General features: G+C 46.1%; 1 protein-coding gene across 1 annotated transcript in view; it reads left to right on the top strand.

Annotated features, from left to right (window-relative positions):
* The window catches only part of IGDCC4 (immunoglobulin superfamily DCC subclass member 4), a 174,666-nt gene that overhangs the window by 72,305 nt on the left and 85,537 nt on the right, over positions 1-16,824 (top strand). Inside the window, exon 3 of the mRNA XM_032766026.2 lies at positions 7,478-7,619. Coding sequence (XP_032621917.1) covers positions 7,478-7,619 — 142 coding nt within the window. The remainder of the gene's footprint in view (positions 1-7,477; positions 7,620-16,824) is intronic.

Genomic DNA, 16,824 nt, shown 5'->3' with positions numbered 1-16,824 from the left:
CTTCCTTTAAAATTAAATTAAAATGCAGAGCCCCCCCTAGACCGGTGGCCAGGACCCGGGCAGTGTGAGTGCCACTGAAAATCAGCTCACGTGCTGCCTTTGGCACGCGTGCCATAGGTTGCCTATCCCTGCTTTAAAGAAAGTTGGAAACCTCCACAATGTGCCTAATTGTGCAGTGGTATAGCACAGGTGAAATTCCCTCCTGGCTCCCAAGCTGGTGAGCTCGTTATATACCCTGAAGCCCTGGTATTGAAAGCCTGTAGGATTTGTATCTTCACTATGTAATTGCAACTGCTGATATTATTGTTAGAAACGTCGGAACATTTTTGAAACTCGGTAAGTCTCAACAGTATCCTGGGACAGAGAGTTGTGTGGTTTCTTTCTATATTGCCTTTAAAAATAAACTAGTCTCGTTATTTGGTTCAAATGCCTTTTAATATCATTGGGCACCTTGCCACACTTCTGTTTTGGGACAGGGTGACTAGGAGGTTCTCAGATGATCAGCCATTGCAATGGCCTGGGTGCAAAAGAACCCGGCTGTTCCACAAACAGGCTTCAGGGCTAGAAAGGTTTCTGAAGCTGACGGTATAATTATGACACCTTTGTTTTGATGCAGTTGTGACCCTCTCCTTTTTCCTTCAGACAGATGGTGCTGTTCTCAAGTGTTGTGGCAGGTTGTACTTTTGACATCTTCACAGCATGGCAGCAAATCTCTATTGTTACAACCTTGTGGGGCTGACATAGGATCAAAAATTGCACCTGAACCAATGCACCATTTTATGCGGCATGTGGATTTCATTAACCTTACAAAGGCTGACGGCATTTAAGTCTCTGCTGCCTTTGGACAGATTCAAGTGATGGACAGCCATTTTATCCCCTGGTTCAGCTACTGGAGTCAGCAGATTGCAAATGTCCAGCACAGAACCTTTACATTATTCTGAAATCTTGTTGCCTTTCAGAGAATGAAAGACAACGGCAGGGGAAGGATGTTCTTCCTTGATGCAGAATTCTCAGCTGCCTGTGTCTTTCTGCACCCCCAGTCTGGAAGGAAGGAAGAACTCATGCTTCTGTGCAACGTTTGGCCAGTTTCCATTCCAGACCAGTGGCCCAATAGAATTGTGCTGTCGAATTCAGACTTGTTCTCTGATGAGACCACCTAGATCCAGAAATCCAACTGTGTATGTGGCATGTAATCTGTCCTTTTCGAAATGGGAAAGGTGATGGATAGTTGCTTGGATTTCCTCTTTTACCAGCTGGGCTCAGAAGTAGCCCTAGCCGGCTGATGGCATCTAGGGAACTATGTTTGCTGTAGGACTGGGCTTTGAATTCAGTCTTTGTAGCGTAGATGATGTAGCACTGGCCACTGGAGACAGCGGATAGTGAACCCTGCCGCATGCAGCAGTGTGGGATATTTCACCCTCTCTGAGTTCTCTGCAATGCTCCCTGGGAAATTTTGGTAGCACTTCCTGGACTTCTCTGACAGCTTTATTTCCAAACAAATGGAGTCAGGTGACCTCGTTTTTGTCAACAGTTCAGACACAACATAGTCAAAGTCGACATGCAAGAGAGACAAGGTGGATAAGGCAGTATATTTTATTGGACCAACTTCTGTTGGTGAGAGAGAGAGAAGCTTTCGAGCTACACAGAGCTCTTGTTCAGGTCTGGGCCCGAAAACTTGTCTCTCTCTTCAACAGAAGTTGGTCCAATAAAAGATATTACCTCACCCACCTTTTCTCTCTAATATCCTGGGACTGACATGGCTACAGCAACACTGCATATGTCATGCAAGAGGGCTGGAGTAAGAGGCTGATTTGTATTTACTGGTGTCAGTCACACGCCATGAATCAGGGATACAAAAGGTTATACCAGGGGTCGGCAACCTTTCAGAGGTGCTGTGCCGAGTCTTCATTTATTCACTCTAATTTAAGGTTTCGTGTGCCAGTAATACATTTTAACATTTTTAGAAGGTCTCTTTCTATCAGTCTATAATATATAACTAAACAATTGTTGTATGTAAAGTAAATAAGGTTTTTAAAATATTTAAGAAACTTCATTTAAAATTAAATTAAAATGCAGCAGCCCCCGGACCAGTGGTCAGGACCTGGGCAGTGTGAGTGCCACTGAAAATCAGCTTGTGTGCTGCCTTCGGCACCTGTGCCATAGGTTGCCTACCCCTGGGTTATACCCTGGCCACGTGGCAGAGTCAATACACTGATTTTAGGGATTACTGTTACACATGAGACCTGGCTGATCTGTGATGACTTCTAGTTCAAGTCTGTTTACTATGTAAATAGATGTTTAGTCAATTAATTAGATTGGCAGGTTTCTCAGAGCCCTAAATATCCTCAAAGTGAAACTATGAAGTGTGGTGTTTTTGCTCTTCCTGTTAATCACGACATTTGTGAAAACTGTTAATTTACTTTAAACAGTTTGCAAGGGATGGTCTATAAAATTACAGTAATTGTAGCTGTTGGGTGAACATATTTGCTGTGTCTGGAAGGAATGGTGCTGTAGTGTATCACGTTTCTGCTGGCAGAAGCTGAAAATGGCTGTCAGAGTGCCACGTTATATGCATGATGTGTAATCTAAACGGGCGTAGTGCAGTTGTGTTAGGAAGGTCACACAAGCTCACAACAGGAGTAGAAACAAACTTGCTTGTAGGCTTGTCTCGCCTACATTCCAGTTGCTTAAAGGAATAGTAGTTGTACTTAAATTGCACGTCTACTGATATTAAAGGACATGCAGAATTGGAGTCACTTTTTTCCCCCGCGAAAGAGTCATAAAACATTTTAAGTGTTGAGGAAAGATGGCAGACTGGCTGCCCCAGAAAGCAAAGTCCTCACTGCAGAGCAGGCTGTGGAATGTCAGTGCAAGTTTCTCTCCTTGCCCCCAGTTTCCTTCTAACCCATCCTGGAATTAGCACCTCCAGCATGAGAGGGTAGTTTCGCTCCTTGGTGACGGAACAGATTGCCTACTACCGCTTCAGTTATTGCGGTGGGGTTTTGGGGGACCTCTGCTGAGACTACCGACTCATTGCGCACACAGGCCACAGGACAGTCACCAGATGTTACCTGACCTCAGGGGAGGCTCTAGGTATTTTGCCACCCCAAGCACGGCAGGCAGGCTGCCTTCGGGGGCTTGCCTGCGGGAGGTCCCTGGTCCTGCGGATTCGGCAGCATGCCTGTGGGAGGTCTGAGCGCTCACCGTGGCTTGCTGCCCCAGGCATGCGCTTGCCGTGCTGGTGCCTGGAGCCGCCCCTGCCTGACCTGGAAGCAGAAGATTAAAGGTCAAAGGCTCTGCCTATCGTTTCTAGTCGCTGGGAGATAGGTGTGTGCAAGAGCAGCAGGAGCAGATCCTACAAAACTGAGCCAGGCAGCTTGGAGAGGGCATTGGGCTAGGGCTCAGGACATCTGGGTTCCATTCCGAGCTCTGCTACTAGCCTGCTGGGTGACCTCTGGCAAGTCACTTCATCTCTCTAGGCCTGACTTTCCCCTCCCACTCTTTGCTAGTCTTGTCTGTTTTGAGTGTAAGCTGTTCTGGCTGGGGTTGTGTTACAGTGGGTTTCTACAGTGTCCCAATGGGGCCCCAGTCTCGGCTGAGGCCTCTGGATGCCACCATCCAAAAATAAATACTAATAATGATAAAAGGAACAAAGGGAGAAAATAAATGGAGACAGAATTTGGTGACAAAAGGCAGCGCGAAAGACCAGAGAGGCATTTTGAGAAGGCTGAAATTCCAGGCATAGATTGCATTTTCTGACCAGGATATAATGTCTCCGGCAGGGAATCTCTCCAAGCTCAGAGCCTTCTGTGCTGATGGGACTGACATTTGGGGAGAAGGGTGGGGGAGAGGCATGTCACTGTACCACAGTCACCTCGAGACAGGGTTAAAAGTGTGATCAGAGGGGGCTTAGCTCCAGCTGAGTGTAAAATGTCAGTGGAGGGTCGTGTGCCTGGTTTGAATGTGCCATTAATTAAAGTGCAGTGTGCGTTGCCATTTTATGTTAAGGCAGCCTTGCAGAACAGCGCTCGCTCACCTGCAGTGTGTAATTTTGGCGACTGGAGAGTAAAACACGAAGTTTTTTGTTCTAACCATCATCCTGGGAAGAGAGAGAAAGTAGGTTTATGGCTGAGCTGGTCAATTTTCATGACAGATTTGCAAGGCTGAATGAAAACTTCCATCTAAACCTGCCAGAGTGGTTTAAATAATGCTGAATACATTCATGTCTTTTCATCATTCCATGTCCGTCACTTTGCCCCTTCAGTGCCCACAGTGTTGCAGTGCTCCACTATTCATTTTTCCACTGGAGTGTATTCCTGGAGGACTTAACCAGTTCCTGACCCCGGGCCCATGAAAAATGGCATTGTGGTAAAATGGTGAATGGTGCTGTGCAGGCTTTGGCCCTGCATCCTACCTCAGGGCCAGATTTTGAAACTCTGACATCCCCTGAGGAGTACTGTACTTCCTGAATTCAGTGGAACTCCTAGCAAAATGCGGTACTACCCCGCAGAGGAACAGTTCTTACCTGGCTCTTTCTCCAGGGAAGTCCCACTGCATTTGCTTTGACTCATGATTTCTCGTTTCACCATACAGCCAGCAGAAATCAACGCCCAAAGAGGAGGGCCTTAAAATGTGCTTGGATCCCACTGCATTGCATGGGTCCTGTTAGAAACATTGCGGCCTAGGGCTCAGTGCTTCTCTAGCTGGGCTGCACCATCATCCTCCATATTGCCAGGGGAAAGTAGATTGTACATCAGAGGGAAAATGCACAGGTGCCAGGGCCAGGAGCCCCGTTCTGCAGCCGTGGTTTGTAGGAGCAGAGTCCAGGTGGACTGGGTGCTTTGAAAGTGGACCTGCCACCTCACAGTTTCCTGGAACCCAGGCTGTAGCCTGAATGTTTATGCTGTAATTAAACAGCCTCTTCGCCTAAGCCCAAGTCAGCTGGCGTGGGCCAGCTGTGGGTTTTTAACTTCAGTGTAGACATACCCTGAGGGAGCTCAGTGGTGGAGGGAAGCCCCAGGAAAGAGGAGTTAGGGAGTTCCTGCCTCTCCTCATGGAAAGGCCTGGGGTCGGCAGACTAAAGAAGGTCTCCAGAACAGAGTTGGTCCCTGTGGTGGGCCATGGAAAAAAGGGGCAAGATCTAGGGAAAGACTGTGGAGAAGGCAGGACTCTCCTATGGAGGGAAACTTACATGGAGCAGAGTAGGCTCCTGTAGGTGGGAACCCTGAGACAGGGTTTGTAAGCAGAGAAGAAAAGACTTCAGTAGCCCAAGAAAGCAGAAGAATTGTTCAGGTTTGTCTGTGATGTCCCTTGGGTAGGGCGAATTGGGGCGACCGCTCTGGGCCCTGCGGGCCGGTGCGATTGGCTGGTGTGGTCAGTCCTGGAAGAGATGAATCTGTCACTTCTGCCCCAGATCCTGCCCCCTCCCCTCCCCCCACCGGGACGGCCCTGTCCAGGAGGGAGGGGTCTGAAATAGGTGACTTGGCCAGAGGGCAGGACCAGAGGCAGGCGGGCTGCATGGGGAGCTGGAGCAGAAGATAGCAGCAACATCCCACACTGACACAAGGGGGTGCTCCAAGGGTGAGTGAGCGCTGCTGCGTGTGCATCAGGTTGTCTGTTTAAAAAATTAATGGTATTTGTACACAAAAACAGTTGAAACCCAGTATTTAAAAAGGCCCATTTGTGAAATACACACATTTTGCCCTTTGGACCTTTCATTTTTAGTATGAATATGGTCTAATAAATGTAGTAAAATAAAAATCATACCACACTTTAAACTGGTTCCAGGATCAGAAACACAAAAATTGTCTAATTTTTGTAAAAAGTTGTAAACTACACACCAATAGAATTCTTGTTTTTGAGGAGAGTAAGAAATCAGCCTAACAAATAATTTCACACTAATGTTAGAATTACTCTTGGCAGATAAATTTGAGCCTGCTGAGTACAATTTTATGCTTGGCGTAGCAACAGAGTTCCATGTTTTCTAGCTTAGACCTTTGCTGTGCATTATGGTGCTACAGTCATTTGTGTTCTGTGATGGCACAAAGCATTTGTAAGGCAGGATAGGTTTAATGTCATAGGCAGTTTAATGGAGATGCGTTTAAAGCAAATTCTAACTCTTCTGGTTGTAGAGAATAAAAACCTTCCACCGCCTATTAAGGATGCCACCATGTTGTGTTCAAAAGTCCATTGTGTGACTAAGACATTTTAGTGGTGCATTATTTAATAGTCTGGCCAAATTTATATACCAGTGCTCATTTCTGTGTTCTTGATCCTGCAGTTCCTTGTGCAATGCAGGACAGTGAGGAGAAAATAGCTGTGATCTGGGGCACTGATCTTGCGGCCCTGAACTCAGTGGGAGTTTTGCCATGTACTTTAGTGGGAGAAGGTTCGGGCACCAGGGCAGGTCTGAATAGATACTAACCATGGTTGAAAGAGGGGAGAAACAAGAGCAGAAGCAGGTCTCAAGCCCCTTATTCTAGGGAGCAAAACGTGACAAAGGGAGCTGGTGTTGGGTGTGTTTTAGGAGGGAAGCACATCACTTTTCATTGTAACAAGGCATTTAGGTACAGGTGCTCCTCACTCCTGCTAAAGCAGACCTCGCGGCAAATCAGCTCCTTGCTGAGAGGCAGAACGGCCTTGTGGGTAAAGCACTGGATTGGCGCTCAGTGGGCAGGTTTCAGCTCCTGGCTCTGCCGCACCCCCCATGTCACCTTGGGCCAGTCCCTTCACCTGTCAGTGCCTCAGCTTTCCATCTGTACAATGGCTCTAATAATACTCCCTTCGCTTATAAACTCTTTGGGGCAGAGAGTGTGTCTCACTGTGTGTCGATGCAGTGCCTAGCCCAGTGGGCCTGAGCTTGGGTGTGGCCTCCAGGTGCTAGTGTAACATCAATTAATGCACAAGCGGGTCCTCCTGCTTTACACTCGTATATGTAACACTTGTGCTGGGCAGAGCTGAACGGGTGAAATTCACCCTTCTCTGCACAAATTTTGTGGCTCATCCAATAACAGGCTGGGTCTCAGATTTGGTGGTCTGTCAAGAAAGTATCATTCTCCCCACTTCTAACGGGATGACTGGAAACTGAAGGGCCATTTAGCAAAGCAGTTGGGCAGGCAGACAAATGACCTGCTGCTTCTGCCATTTGGTTACATTTACAGCAAAAATGAGGCAGGAGGCCAATTTGCATGTTCAGATGCCTCTGGTAACACACTCAGGCTTGTTAAGGGCATGCCAGTTAGCGGATTGGAGGACAGCGAGGAATTACATTTCTCTTGTCCAGCCTGGTCATTTTGTAGTGCAAGTTTTACCACATAATAGGAGTCTTCCTAGCTTGTATACTGCGTTATTATAGATTCATGAGTGTTAGAAAACATGAATTCTCTTCTCTTCTGATACAGCTTCTCAAACGACTGAAAATGTGTTTGTTTCTCAGAGCAAACAGATTTCAAGGCATTAATTCTCTTCTTTTTTCCAGGTTTATCACGTTTTTTTCAGCAGCCAGAGTCTCAGACAGTGGAAGAAAATGGTATGGCCCGATTTGAGTGTCGGATCGAAGGATTGCCCTCCCCTGTCATCACCTGGGAGAAGGATCAAGCGGCTGTTCCTGCAGAGCCCAGGTGAGTGGCCAGTGTTTTTCTTGGGTTAATAATAAAAAAATTAAGAGACGAGTGTATTTTATAAAAATCTGGAATTTAAGAGTTGATGCCAGAGCAGTTTTGGACCTAAAATTTAGACTTTGTAAGGACAAATGTTCTCAGAACCAACATAAATGTATCCATAAAACTTTGAAAAAAGAAAAGAAACTGCCCTCCTCCATGAATAGCCTTCCCCTGCAGTATTTACTGCATTAGAGCTACTGTATAAGTTGCAAAGGATAATTTCATAGAAGTGAAATTGACTAATAACCAAAAATGTCAACCAGGACTATTGAGTGCTGGATGTCTATTCATCAGGGGCTGTGTGCAGTAGCAAACCAGCTCTTGACTGTTGGTAAATATCCTTTTGCCCATGCAATGTGTTTAATGATTGGCTCTCTGGCAATGGAGAGAAATAACAAAGGAGACAAATAGCATAAAGAGTGTCAAGGAAATGCAGATATTTGATATTTTGTCAAGTTTTTGGTCCTGCAAAGATTTAAGGACGTGCTTAACTTCCTGCATGGTGACTATCCCCATTGACTGCCTGTTTGCCCTGTGTAGAGTCAAGCGTGTGAGTCTTTGCAGGGTAGGTGCTAACGGTAGCATTTTGTAATAAATCCATGGCCAACTGAGGCTGCATGACTGCCACTAAGCTGTGCAGCCCGGGATGTGGTGTTTCACAGGTGGCACTGAATGCAAAGTTTGTTTCTGAAGACATTTCCAAATTCTTTTTCTCAATCTGTTTCCCTCAGAGGTTTAACAAAGGCTTAAAGGTTCTGTTAATGGATCCTCTGGGATGATCCAGGCAGAACATAGACTTTCTGTTAGCAAAATACATAAAAAAATTTTTTAAAAAAAATTGGTTCTGCCCTGCTCCTTTGTCTTAATCAAAGTGTGTGTAGTGTGGGAAGGAGAGGACGACTCCGGGGGCTAGCGGCTAGGGTGACCAGATGTCTCGATTTTATAGGGACAGTTCCGATTTTTGTTTTTTTTTCTTATATAGGCTCCTGTTACCCCTCCACCCCTATCCCTATTTTTCACACTTGCTGTCTGGTCACCCTACTAGTGGCTGTTCTGCAGACTTCATAGCTCTCTCTGGATCTAGCGACGACATTGTCCTTTAGTCTCTTAAAGTTCAGTAGGTTTCATTTTGTGCGGGAAGAGTCATTTCCCCCTGAGTGGAAAGTTAACCCATGCAATGAGCAGGGGGGAAAAAGGGATTGAAAAAGACCCAACGAGATTCAGAAATGATTTGGGAACGAAGGCTGTTTCTGTAAGAATAGCTGTTTATATCCTTGAGGCTGTCATGGGGCGATCTGAAGCTTGTGGGAGGTTGTTGCTTTGTATGAGAAGAAAAACAAGTGTTTAAAAAAAAAAAAAAAAGAGGTGGGGTGAGGGTGGGGAGGGAAGCATGCCATAGATAGGGCAATGGCTTTTTAATGTGACAGCTCGACGGATGTTGCGAAATTACTTGCGTGGAGATTGCTTTCAACATAGGCGGCTTGAAAATTGCTTTCCTTGTAACAGCCAGACATAATTATTGGCTTCAGATCTTGCTTTTAAATCATGTTTAGTTAATATACTATTTCAGGGAGATTTGCTTTCTATTGTTGACTTTATACAAGCGACTTTTGAAAGAATTAAGTTGCCCAAGGAAGTACTGGCCACAGAATGTTTGCTCTGTCCATCAGCCATACCCCTCGTGCCTAGGGGTCTCAGAATGCTGGGCAAGCTTAGCTGATACAGATGGGTGCCGGGACCCAATGGCAGCATTAACCCAGAATCTCTCTGCAATACCAGATTCCAGGCAAGCCTTAAGCTGGCCACTGATTTTTTCAGCTCACCTTTGTGGAGGCATCTGACTGGACCTTTGGAAGTGCGTCCATTTGCGCCCTGTCTGACAGACAGCGATGACCTACAATACACAGGCAGCATATGGAAGTCAGCTTTGATAGACCGTGAGCTGTACAAACTCAGTGTTGACATTGCAGCACTCCAGGAAACAGGACTTGCAGATGTTGGTTCTGTCCAAGAAGCCAATGACACCTTCTTTTGGCAAGGTAAAAGCAGTGAAGAAAATCATCTGCACGGTGTCGGTTTCGCTGCGAGAAACAAGTGGGTAAAGCTCCTAGAAACACCCATTTGGAAGTCGGAGCATATCATCTCACTTATCAAAGGGGTAGCCGTGTTAGTCTGCATCCAACAAAGTGGGTATTCACCCATGAAAGCTCATGCTCCAATACCTCTGTTAGTCTATAAGGTGCCACAGGACTCTTTGCTGCTCATCTCACTTAAACTTCAGACTACCACTGGCTCTGTGAACATCATTAGTGCCTACGCACGAACACTCAAATCTAGCCCTGAGGAAAAGGATACATTTTACAACTCTTTGCATCAAGTCATCAAAAGAATACTGTCAGCTGAGCAGTTTTTCCTCCTTGGTGACTTTAATGCAAGAGTCAGTGCAGACAACCACTCATGGCCATATTGCCTAGGACATTTTGGCATTGGCAAGATGAACGAGGATGGCCAATGACTTCTTGAATTCTGCGCCCAAAACCAAATGTGCATTGCCAATTCATATTTTATAGGAAAAGATCGCCACAAAGTGTCATGGCAACATCCACCATTAGGCCACTTAGACCTTGTTATCATCAGGAGGAAAGACCTACCCTTAGTGCAGAACGCTTGCACGTTCCACAGCGCTGATTGTGACACTGACCACTCATTGACTGTTCGCAAAGTGATGATTACAGCCAAGAAGCTACATAGAGCAAAACCTAGGAGCAAGCTCAAGATCAATGCTATTAACACCAAAAACCAGAGGAAATGCCAGGATTTTGAACTTGGCATGCATGGGAAGCCTTTACCAGAGAAGGCAGAGGAATTTTGGGAAGATTTAAGAACAACAATCCATGAAACAGCTTTAGGAGAAAAAAAACATCAAAAAAGGACCAGTTTGAAGAAAGCGAAGTGGAAATATTACCTCTCATCAACATTAAGAACACATGACTGCATCAAGCTCTGCGAAGTCATGTATGACAGGCTGAAGAAAACTCTAGGTTGGTCGACAACTTTTCAAAGAAGGAGAGACAGTTTTTTGTTTTTGTCTTTGACCAAAATATTTCGAGAGTCACCTTAGACGCAAAGCTACTTGTAGAATTAGAATTTACCAACTAATAAAAGGTTCCTGGCCAGTTGCAGTGCAGAACCAATTCTTGGGGCGGGGGCAGTGTGCGAAGCCCCGTGACCCCCCCACCTAGGAGCTGGACCTGATGGCTGCTTCTGGGGTGCAGCGTGGAGCCAGGACAGGTAGGGACTAGCCTGCCTTAGCTCCGCAGCACCGCTGACCGGACTTTTTTAACAGGCCGATTGGCAATGCTGACCGGAGCCGCCAGGTCCCTTTTTGACTTCATGTTCCAGTCAAAAGCCAAACACCAGGTCACCCTAGAGGAAGTTGGTGGCAAAACTCCGATCGATTTCAGTGGGGCCACGAGTTCACTGGCAGTATGTTTTCTGTTTTTATGGAGACTTTACTTTTGTTTTTTGTTTTTATCCTTACCTGTAATGAAAGTCATTTGGACAGAAAGGCTGCATCTGCTCTTTGTGTACTAAAAAAAGGATAATGCCAGAGTTTCCCTAAAATTCTGAACCATTAGGCAAACTTTGCTACATTGCAGTGGGAAATAAATACCGTATATACCCGTTCATTAGCCCGTTTGTTTATAAGCCAACCCCCCAAAATGGATAGGCAAAAATAGCAAAAACTGTACGATCCTTTCATAAGCTGACCCTATATTTCAGGGGTTGGAAAATTTGGCAGCTAGCCCATCAGGGTAAGCCGCTGGCGGGTCGGGATGTTTTGTTTACCTGGAGCGTCTGCAGGCATGGAGCCCCTCAGCTCCGTGTGGCCCTGGTTTGCAGTTCCCAACTAATGGGAGCTGCAGGAATTGAGTTTAAAATCATCAGATTTTGGTGTAGACCCATTTATAAGCCAACCCCCCACTCTTTGGAGTATCATTTTTAACCAAAAGCATTTGGCTTATGAATGAGTATATATGGTACCTACCCCAAATTCTTTTGATGTCTCTAGTTGACGACCTCGACTGTGGTGAGCACAAGTAGCTGGAAGCTTTGAGATCTGTTGGGAAAGATCAAGTGTAAAGACGTCTTTATCTTGTGTGCCTGTGCTTTCCTTGGGAGAACAATATGTCACGTATCTTGCATTTGGGTTGGAAATACGGTCCCTAATAGCGGCTGTACTGTGAAGCTGTCTTTGTACTTCAGGGCTCTCAAAAATGATTGTGTTAAACATATTGGATAGCTGGTGACCTTGGGGTTTTTCTTTATGCTAAGACATGGTAACTCGCCCCAATTACCCCTTCCCCTTCGTGCAGTTAGGACTCCTAAAGGCTGAGAATAATTGAGGATAGTCTACGTAACACATACACACAGATAGATGGCTCAGACATTGCAATATATCCTCATGTTTACCTGTATATGGTATCCTTCCTCCGGTCAGTGTGCCTCTTCGATATGTATACACTGCAGTCAGAGGTATGACTGCAGCATGTGGAGACGTACCTGAGCTGGCTCTGATCTAACTAGCTCAGATAACAACAGCAGTGAAAGGTTCTGTAGCATGGGCTGCCTGGGGGCTCAGGATATGTATGTGAGCAGCCAGCCTCTGACATAGGGTCTGTCTACAATGACAGGCTTAGACTGTGAGCTTTTCAGAGCTCATGTTTAGTTTGTAGTCTAGCACCACACACTGGGCATGCTACCGAGAACTGGCCACGAGAGCTAATTGCGTTAAACTCCCTCTGGGGACGTTGGTTGGTTGTTTTTTGTAAGCTGGGTTTTTCCATCTCCACAGGCGGCTCTAGGATCAGAACCCTTCCTCGCAGAGCAGAACGCGGTTACGTAATGGATCTCAGCCATATGCTTTTGGAAGTGTGTTTGACTTCTATATTTGGAACCAGTAGATGCCTTGCCTGGTGTTTGAAGTATGCTGATAGTAATTACGCACACTCAGAGCAGATGCGCGATAAAAATAAATCTCATCGCACTGGGGAGCTCTCTCAGCAGAGAGAGAGAGAAATGTTTGGCTTAGTGCTGCTGCATTCGGCCAAGGAGCCCCCATGGTGGCTCTCTGGATAACACTGTCCCATCAAGGGCACACGTGGCCTGATCCTGCAGCCCTGGCTCACGTGTGTGGACACACTGGCTCCAGCAAGATTACTTCTGTCAATAAAGTCTGCAGGATGGGCCCCGCGGTGACAGCATTGCTTCTCTGGTTGAGCTGCCTTAAAATGCTCTCTCTTCGAATTTGCCAGCGTACACAAGAGGAGGGAGCTGATGCCTGCAGACCCAGCTGGCTCAGTGAACAGAGAACCTGTACCATGTGTAGTGCTGCAAACAGCTGAGTTTCCCATCAGGGCTTTCTGGAGTGGAGCAACAGGACCAGGAAACCCGCATTCATGCTTGTTGCTCCTCTCCCTTCCGCACACACAGAATATCTGCTGCCCCTTCCTTACCAATCAGCTTTTAGTGCGTCCTCTTCACGAGGAAGGCTGGTAACCCACAGCTGCCTGTCAAAGCTCTGCAGCTCTGTTTATAGCGTTCTTCAATTAAAACTTGGTCTCATCTATAATTAAAAAGGCTCGTGTAGGCTTGTGCCTTATATTAAAAAATAAGGAAGCTGCCGTGTAGGAATCCAAGCAGAAAATGAAGAACCTGACAGCCAGCTTGTTCTCTGTGCTAATTGCTGATCAGGTGTATAATTCAGTTTAATACCGTATAAGCTGGGTTTTTAATGACAAGACAATGGATCCATCAGTAGTCAGCCACGGTAACCTGGTTGAGAGGTGGCCGTAACCATGCTTTGCGTAGCTGCCAGGGATGGTCTCGTGCAGGGGTCGGCAACCTCTGGCATGTGGCTTGCCAGAGAAAGCCGCGGCTGGGCCGGGCCGGTTTGTTTACCTGCCACATCTGCAAGTTCAGCCGATTGTGGCTCCTACTGGCTGTGGTTCACCATCCCAGGCCAATGGGGGGCTGTAGGAAGTGGTTGCCAGCACATTCCTTGGCCCGCGCCACTTCCCACAGCCCCACTGGCCTGGGACGGCGAACCGCAGCTGAACCTGTGGACACGGCAGATAAACAAACTGGCCCGGCCCACCAGGGGGCTTTCCCTGGTGGGCCACATTCCAAAGGTTGCTGACCTCTGGTCTAGTGACTGCGAGTCAGAAGACCAGCGTTTGACCCCCAGCTCTGGCCTGGACCTGTTGTGTGACACTAGTTGTCACTTCTCAACACTTTTGTGATGATCAGGGCAATGCCTTCCTATATAAATTGCTTTGAGATCCCTGGGTAAACAGCGTTATTCAAGCGCTGATTATTATTAAATATTGTCGGCTGGATGCTGAGCTGCTGTTAATTGGCTTAGCTTCATTGACTTCAGCGAATCAATGGATTGACAATAGCTCAGGATCTGGCCCCTATTCTTATAGGGCCAGATCCTGATCTCAGTTACACTGGGCACAGCTGAAAAGTTTGTACTATTCTGAAAGCTATGAATGATCCCAGCAGTTTTCTAATTACATTTTTTGGGAAAACGTCCCATATTGATGATTTCTTTTGAAACGGTCAGCACTTTTTACTGCCCCATTGTAAATTCAGAATGGCTTTAGCAGAGTCGAAACCAGACACCTGGCAACCCTAGTGTGAGGTAGGGAAGTCTTTTATAGCAGTGGTTCTCAATCAGGGGCATGCAGAGGTCTTCCCCAGGGTACATCAACTCGTCTGAATATTTGCTTAGTTTTACAACAGGCTACAGAAAAAGCACTAGCGAAGTCAGTACAAACTAAAATTCCATACAGACAATGACTTGTTTACATTGCTCTGTATGCTTACACTGAAATGTAAATACATTATTTATATCCCAGTTGATTTATTTTTATAATTCTATGGTAAAAATGAGAACGTCAGCAATGTTTCAGTAACAGTGAGCTGTGACACTTTTGTATTTTTATGTCTGGTTTTGGAACCAAGTAGTTCTTAAGTGAGGTGTAACTTCAGGGTGCACAAGACAAATCAGACTCCTGGAAGGGTTACAATAGTCTGGAAAGGTTGAGCACCACTGCTATACAGTATTTTACTGAAGGGAGAAACTGAGGCACAGAAAGATTAAAATTACATGCTTGAGGCCAGCTAATGAATGAGTGGCATAACTGGGAAGAAAATCTCTGATGCCCAGTCCCTCTCTCTAACCGTCAGCACTTATTCCCCTGTGGAGTTGTTAACGCCAGTATGCTATAGGCCAGGGGTTGGCAACTTTTCAGAAGTGGTGTGCTGAGTCTTCATTTATTCACTCTAACTTAAGGTTTCGCATGCCAGAATATGTTTTTAGAAGGGCTCTTTCTATAAGTCTATAATATAGAACTAAACTATTGTTGTATGTAAAGTAAATAAGGTTTTGAAAATGTTCAAGAAGCTTCATTTAAAATTAAATTAAAATGCAGAGCCTCCCGGACCGGTGGCCAGGAACCAGGCAGTGTGAGTGCCATTAAAAATTAGCTCCTTAGGTTCCCTACCCCTGCTATAGGCATTGCTTAGTCTGTATCTCCCTTTCTCCTCACCCAGCATTCTATTACAAATGTCCGTTGACCAAAAGAGCATGACTTCCAGGACAAACTTCTTTTTGGAGCTGTTGTGAGGAGGTAGTTCCTTATTGGTATCTAATTATTTGCACATACGTTTGATGCATTGTCCCCTGCATTTAGCTTCCATGCAGAAAATGCAGCTTCCTGCTTTGAGACATAAGAAAATCATTTAATGGCGAGTTCATTTAAAACAAGCGTTCCTGGATCCTTATTCTAGGGCAACTCCCTGAAATCCTGTTTGGAGAGGGAAGGTGCTTAGCAGGTCTGACACTTTGTTCAAACAAAGGCAAATACAGTATAGGGGGTTTCTCAGCTGGGAAGAGCAGAGTGGCTGGTAGGCAATAGGCAAATTAATTCTGTCACCTGTCTGCATACATAGCCAAATATATTTGTCTGTTACTCCTGCGTGTGTGTCAGATGGCAGGGGAAACAGACTCTTCAGCTCCCGTCTCAATAGCTGTTACGACCCTGGTTGCTGGGACATCCTATCAGAGAGGCATTGAGACTTACCAGTAGAGTAGGTAACATTGAACTACATTGGTTGTTGGCCTCACTTACTGCCCAGTGGACCCTTAGCTGTGAGCAAGCCCCTGGTGGGGAGGAAAGTTCACCAGTAGAGAGAGCTCAGAGGTCTTCTCAGCCACCTGCAACCCCACAGCACTGGGGGACCTAGACAGGGAGATCTACAGATGGGGCACGACCCGCTCAGAATCTGGCAGGGCCAGGGTACTGCTGCCTGGGAGATGTACTGAATCATTGCCCTTGGGCATGACTCTGGCACATTGGGCCTGATCCTGCGAGGTGCTGAGCACCCTCAAATCCAGATCAATGGGAGCTGGAGGGTGCTTGCAGGATTAGGCTCTGTTTGAGAGTTTAGTCAGTGCTGTGCACACTCAAAGTCTGCACTAAGCTCACTGTAAAGCCAGAGGAGGGGTTCTTTGGGGGCAGTTTTTCCAACATTTCCGGGCTGGAATCTGCAGAGGAAATCCCCAGGACTTCACAGGAGCCACATCTCGATGAGGTGGGAGTCAAAAGCCCTGTGACCCCAGAGAAGAGCTTCTGCTACAGATTATAAGAGCTAAAGAATCCATTTGCAACACATAACTACAGCCTCACCAAACATGAAGACTCGTATATATACCCTTATAGGTTAATAGATGGCATTCTTCCTACTATCTACCTACCTACATATGCAGACACACGCTCTTGTATATATACGTGTGTGTGTGTTTGTGCACACACACATAGTTTTTAATAGAGAATGTTTTCTGCAGCAGAGACCTGTAGGCTTAGTCTGAAGAAGGCAGCAGTTTTGTTGCTGCGTTGAATCCATTGCTATTAATGGGTTGTACATTTTGCTTTATTTAAAACTCTCCTATTGGGAGGTTAAAGAGTCTCTTGCCCACTCTTCTCTGCCAGGGCTTTGGTGATGTGCACCTAATAAGCTCTCACGTATAAGGAAGGAATGAAAATAGCTGCATTCCAGTGGCTTGGGTATGAATCGTGTTAGCTTTGAAAAGCAA

This window comes from Chelonoidis abingdonii, chromosome 9, assembly GCF_003597395.2.
Source record: "Chelonoidis abingdonii isolate Lonesome George chromosome 9, CheloAbing_2.0, whole genome shotgun sequence".
Taxonomy (NCBI): Eukaryota; Metazoa; Chordata; order Testudines; family Testudinidae; genus Chelonoidis; species Chelonoidis abingdonii.
The sequence above is the reverse complement of the archived record's forward strand: the minus strand, read 5'-3'. Positions and strand labels throughout refer to the sequence as shown.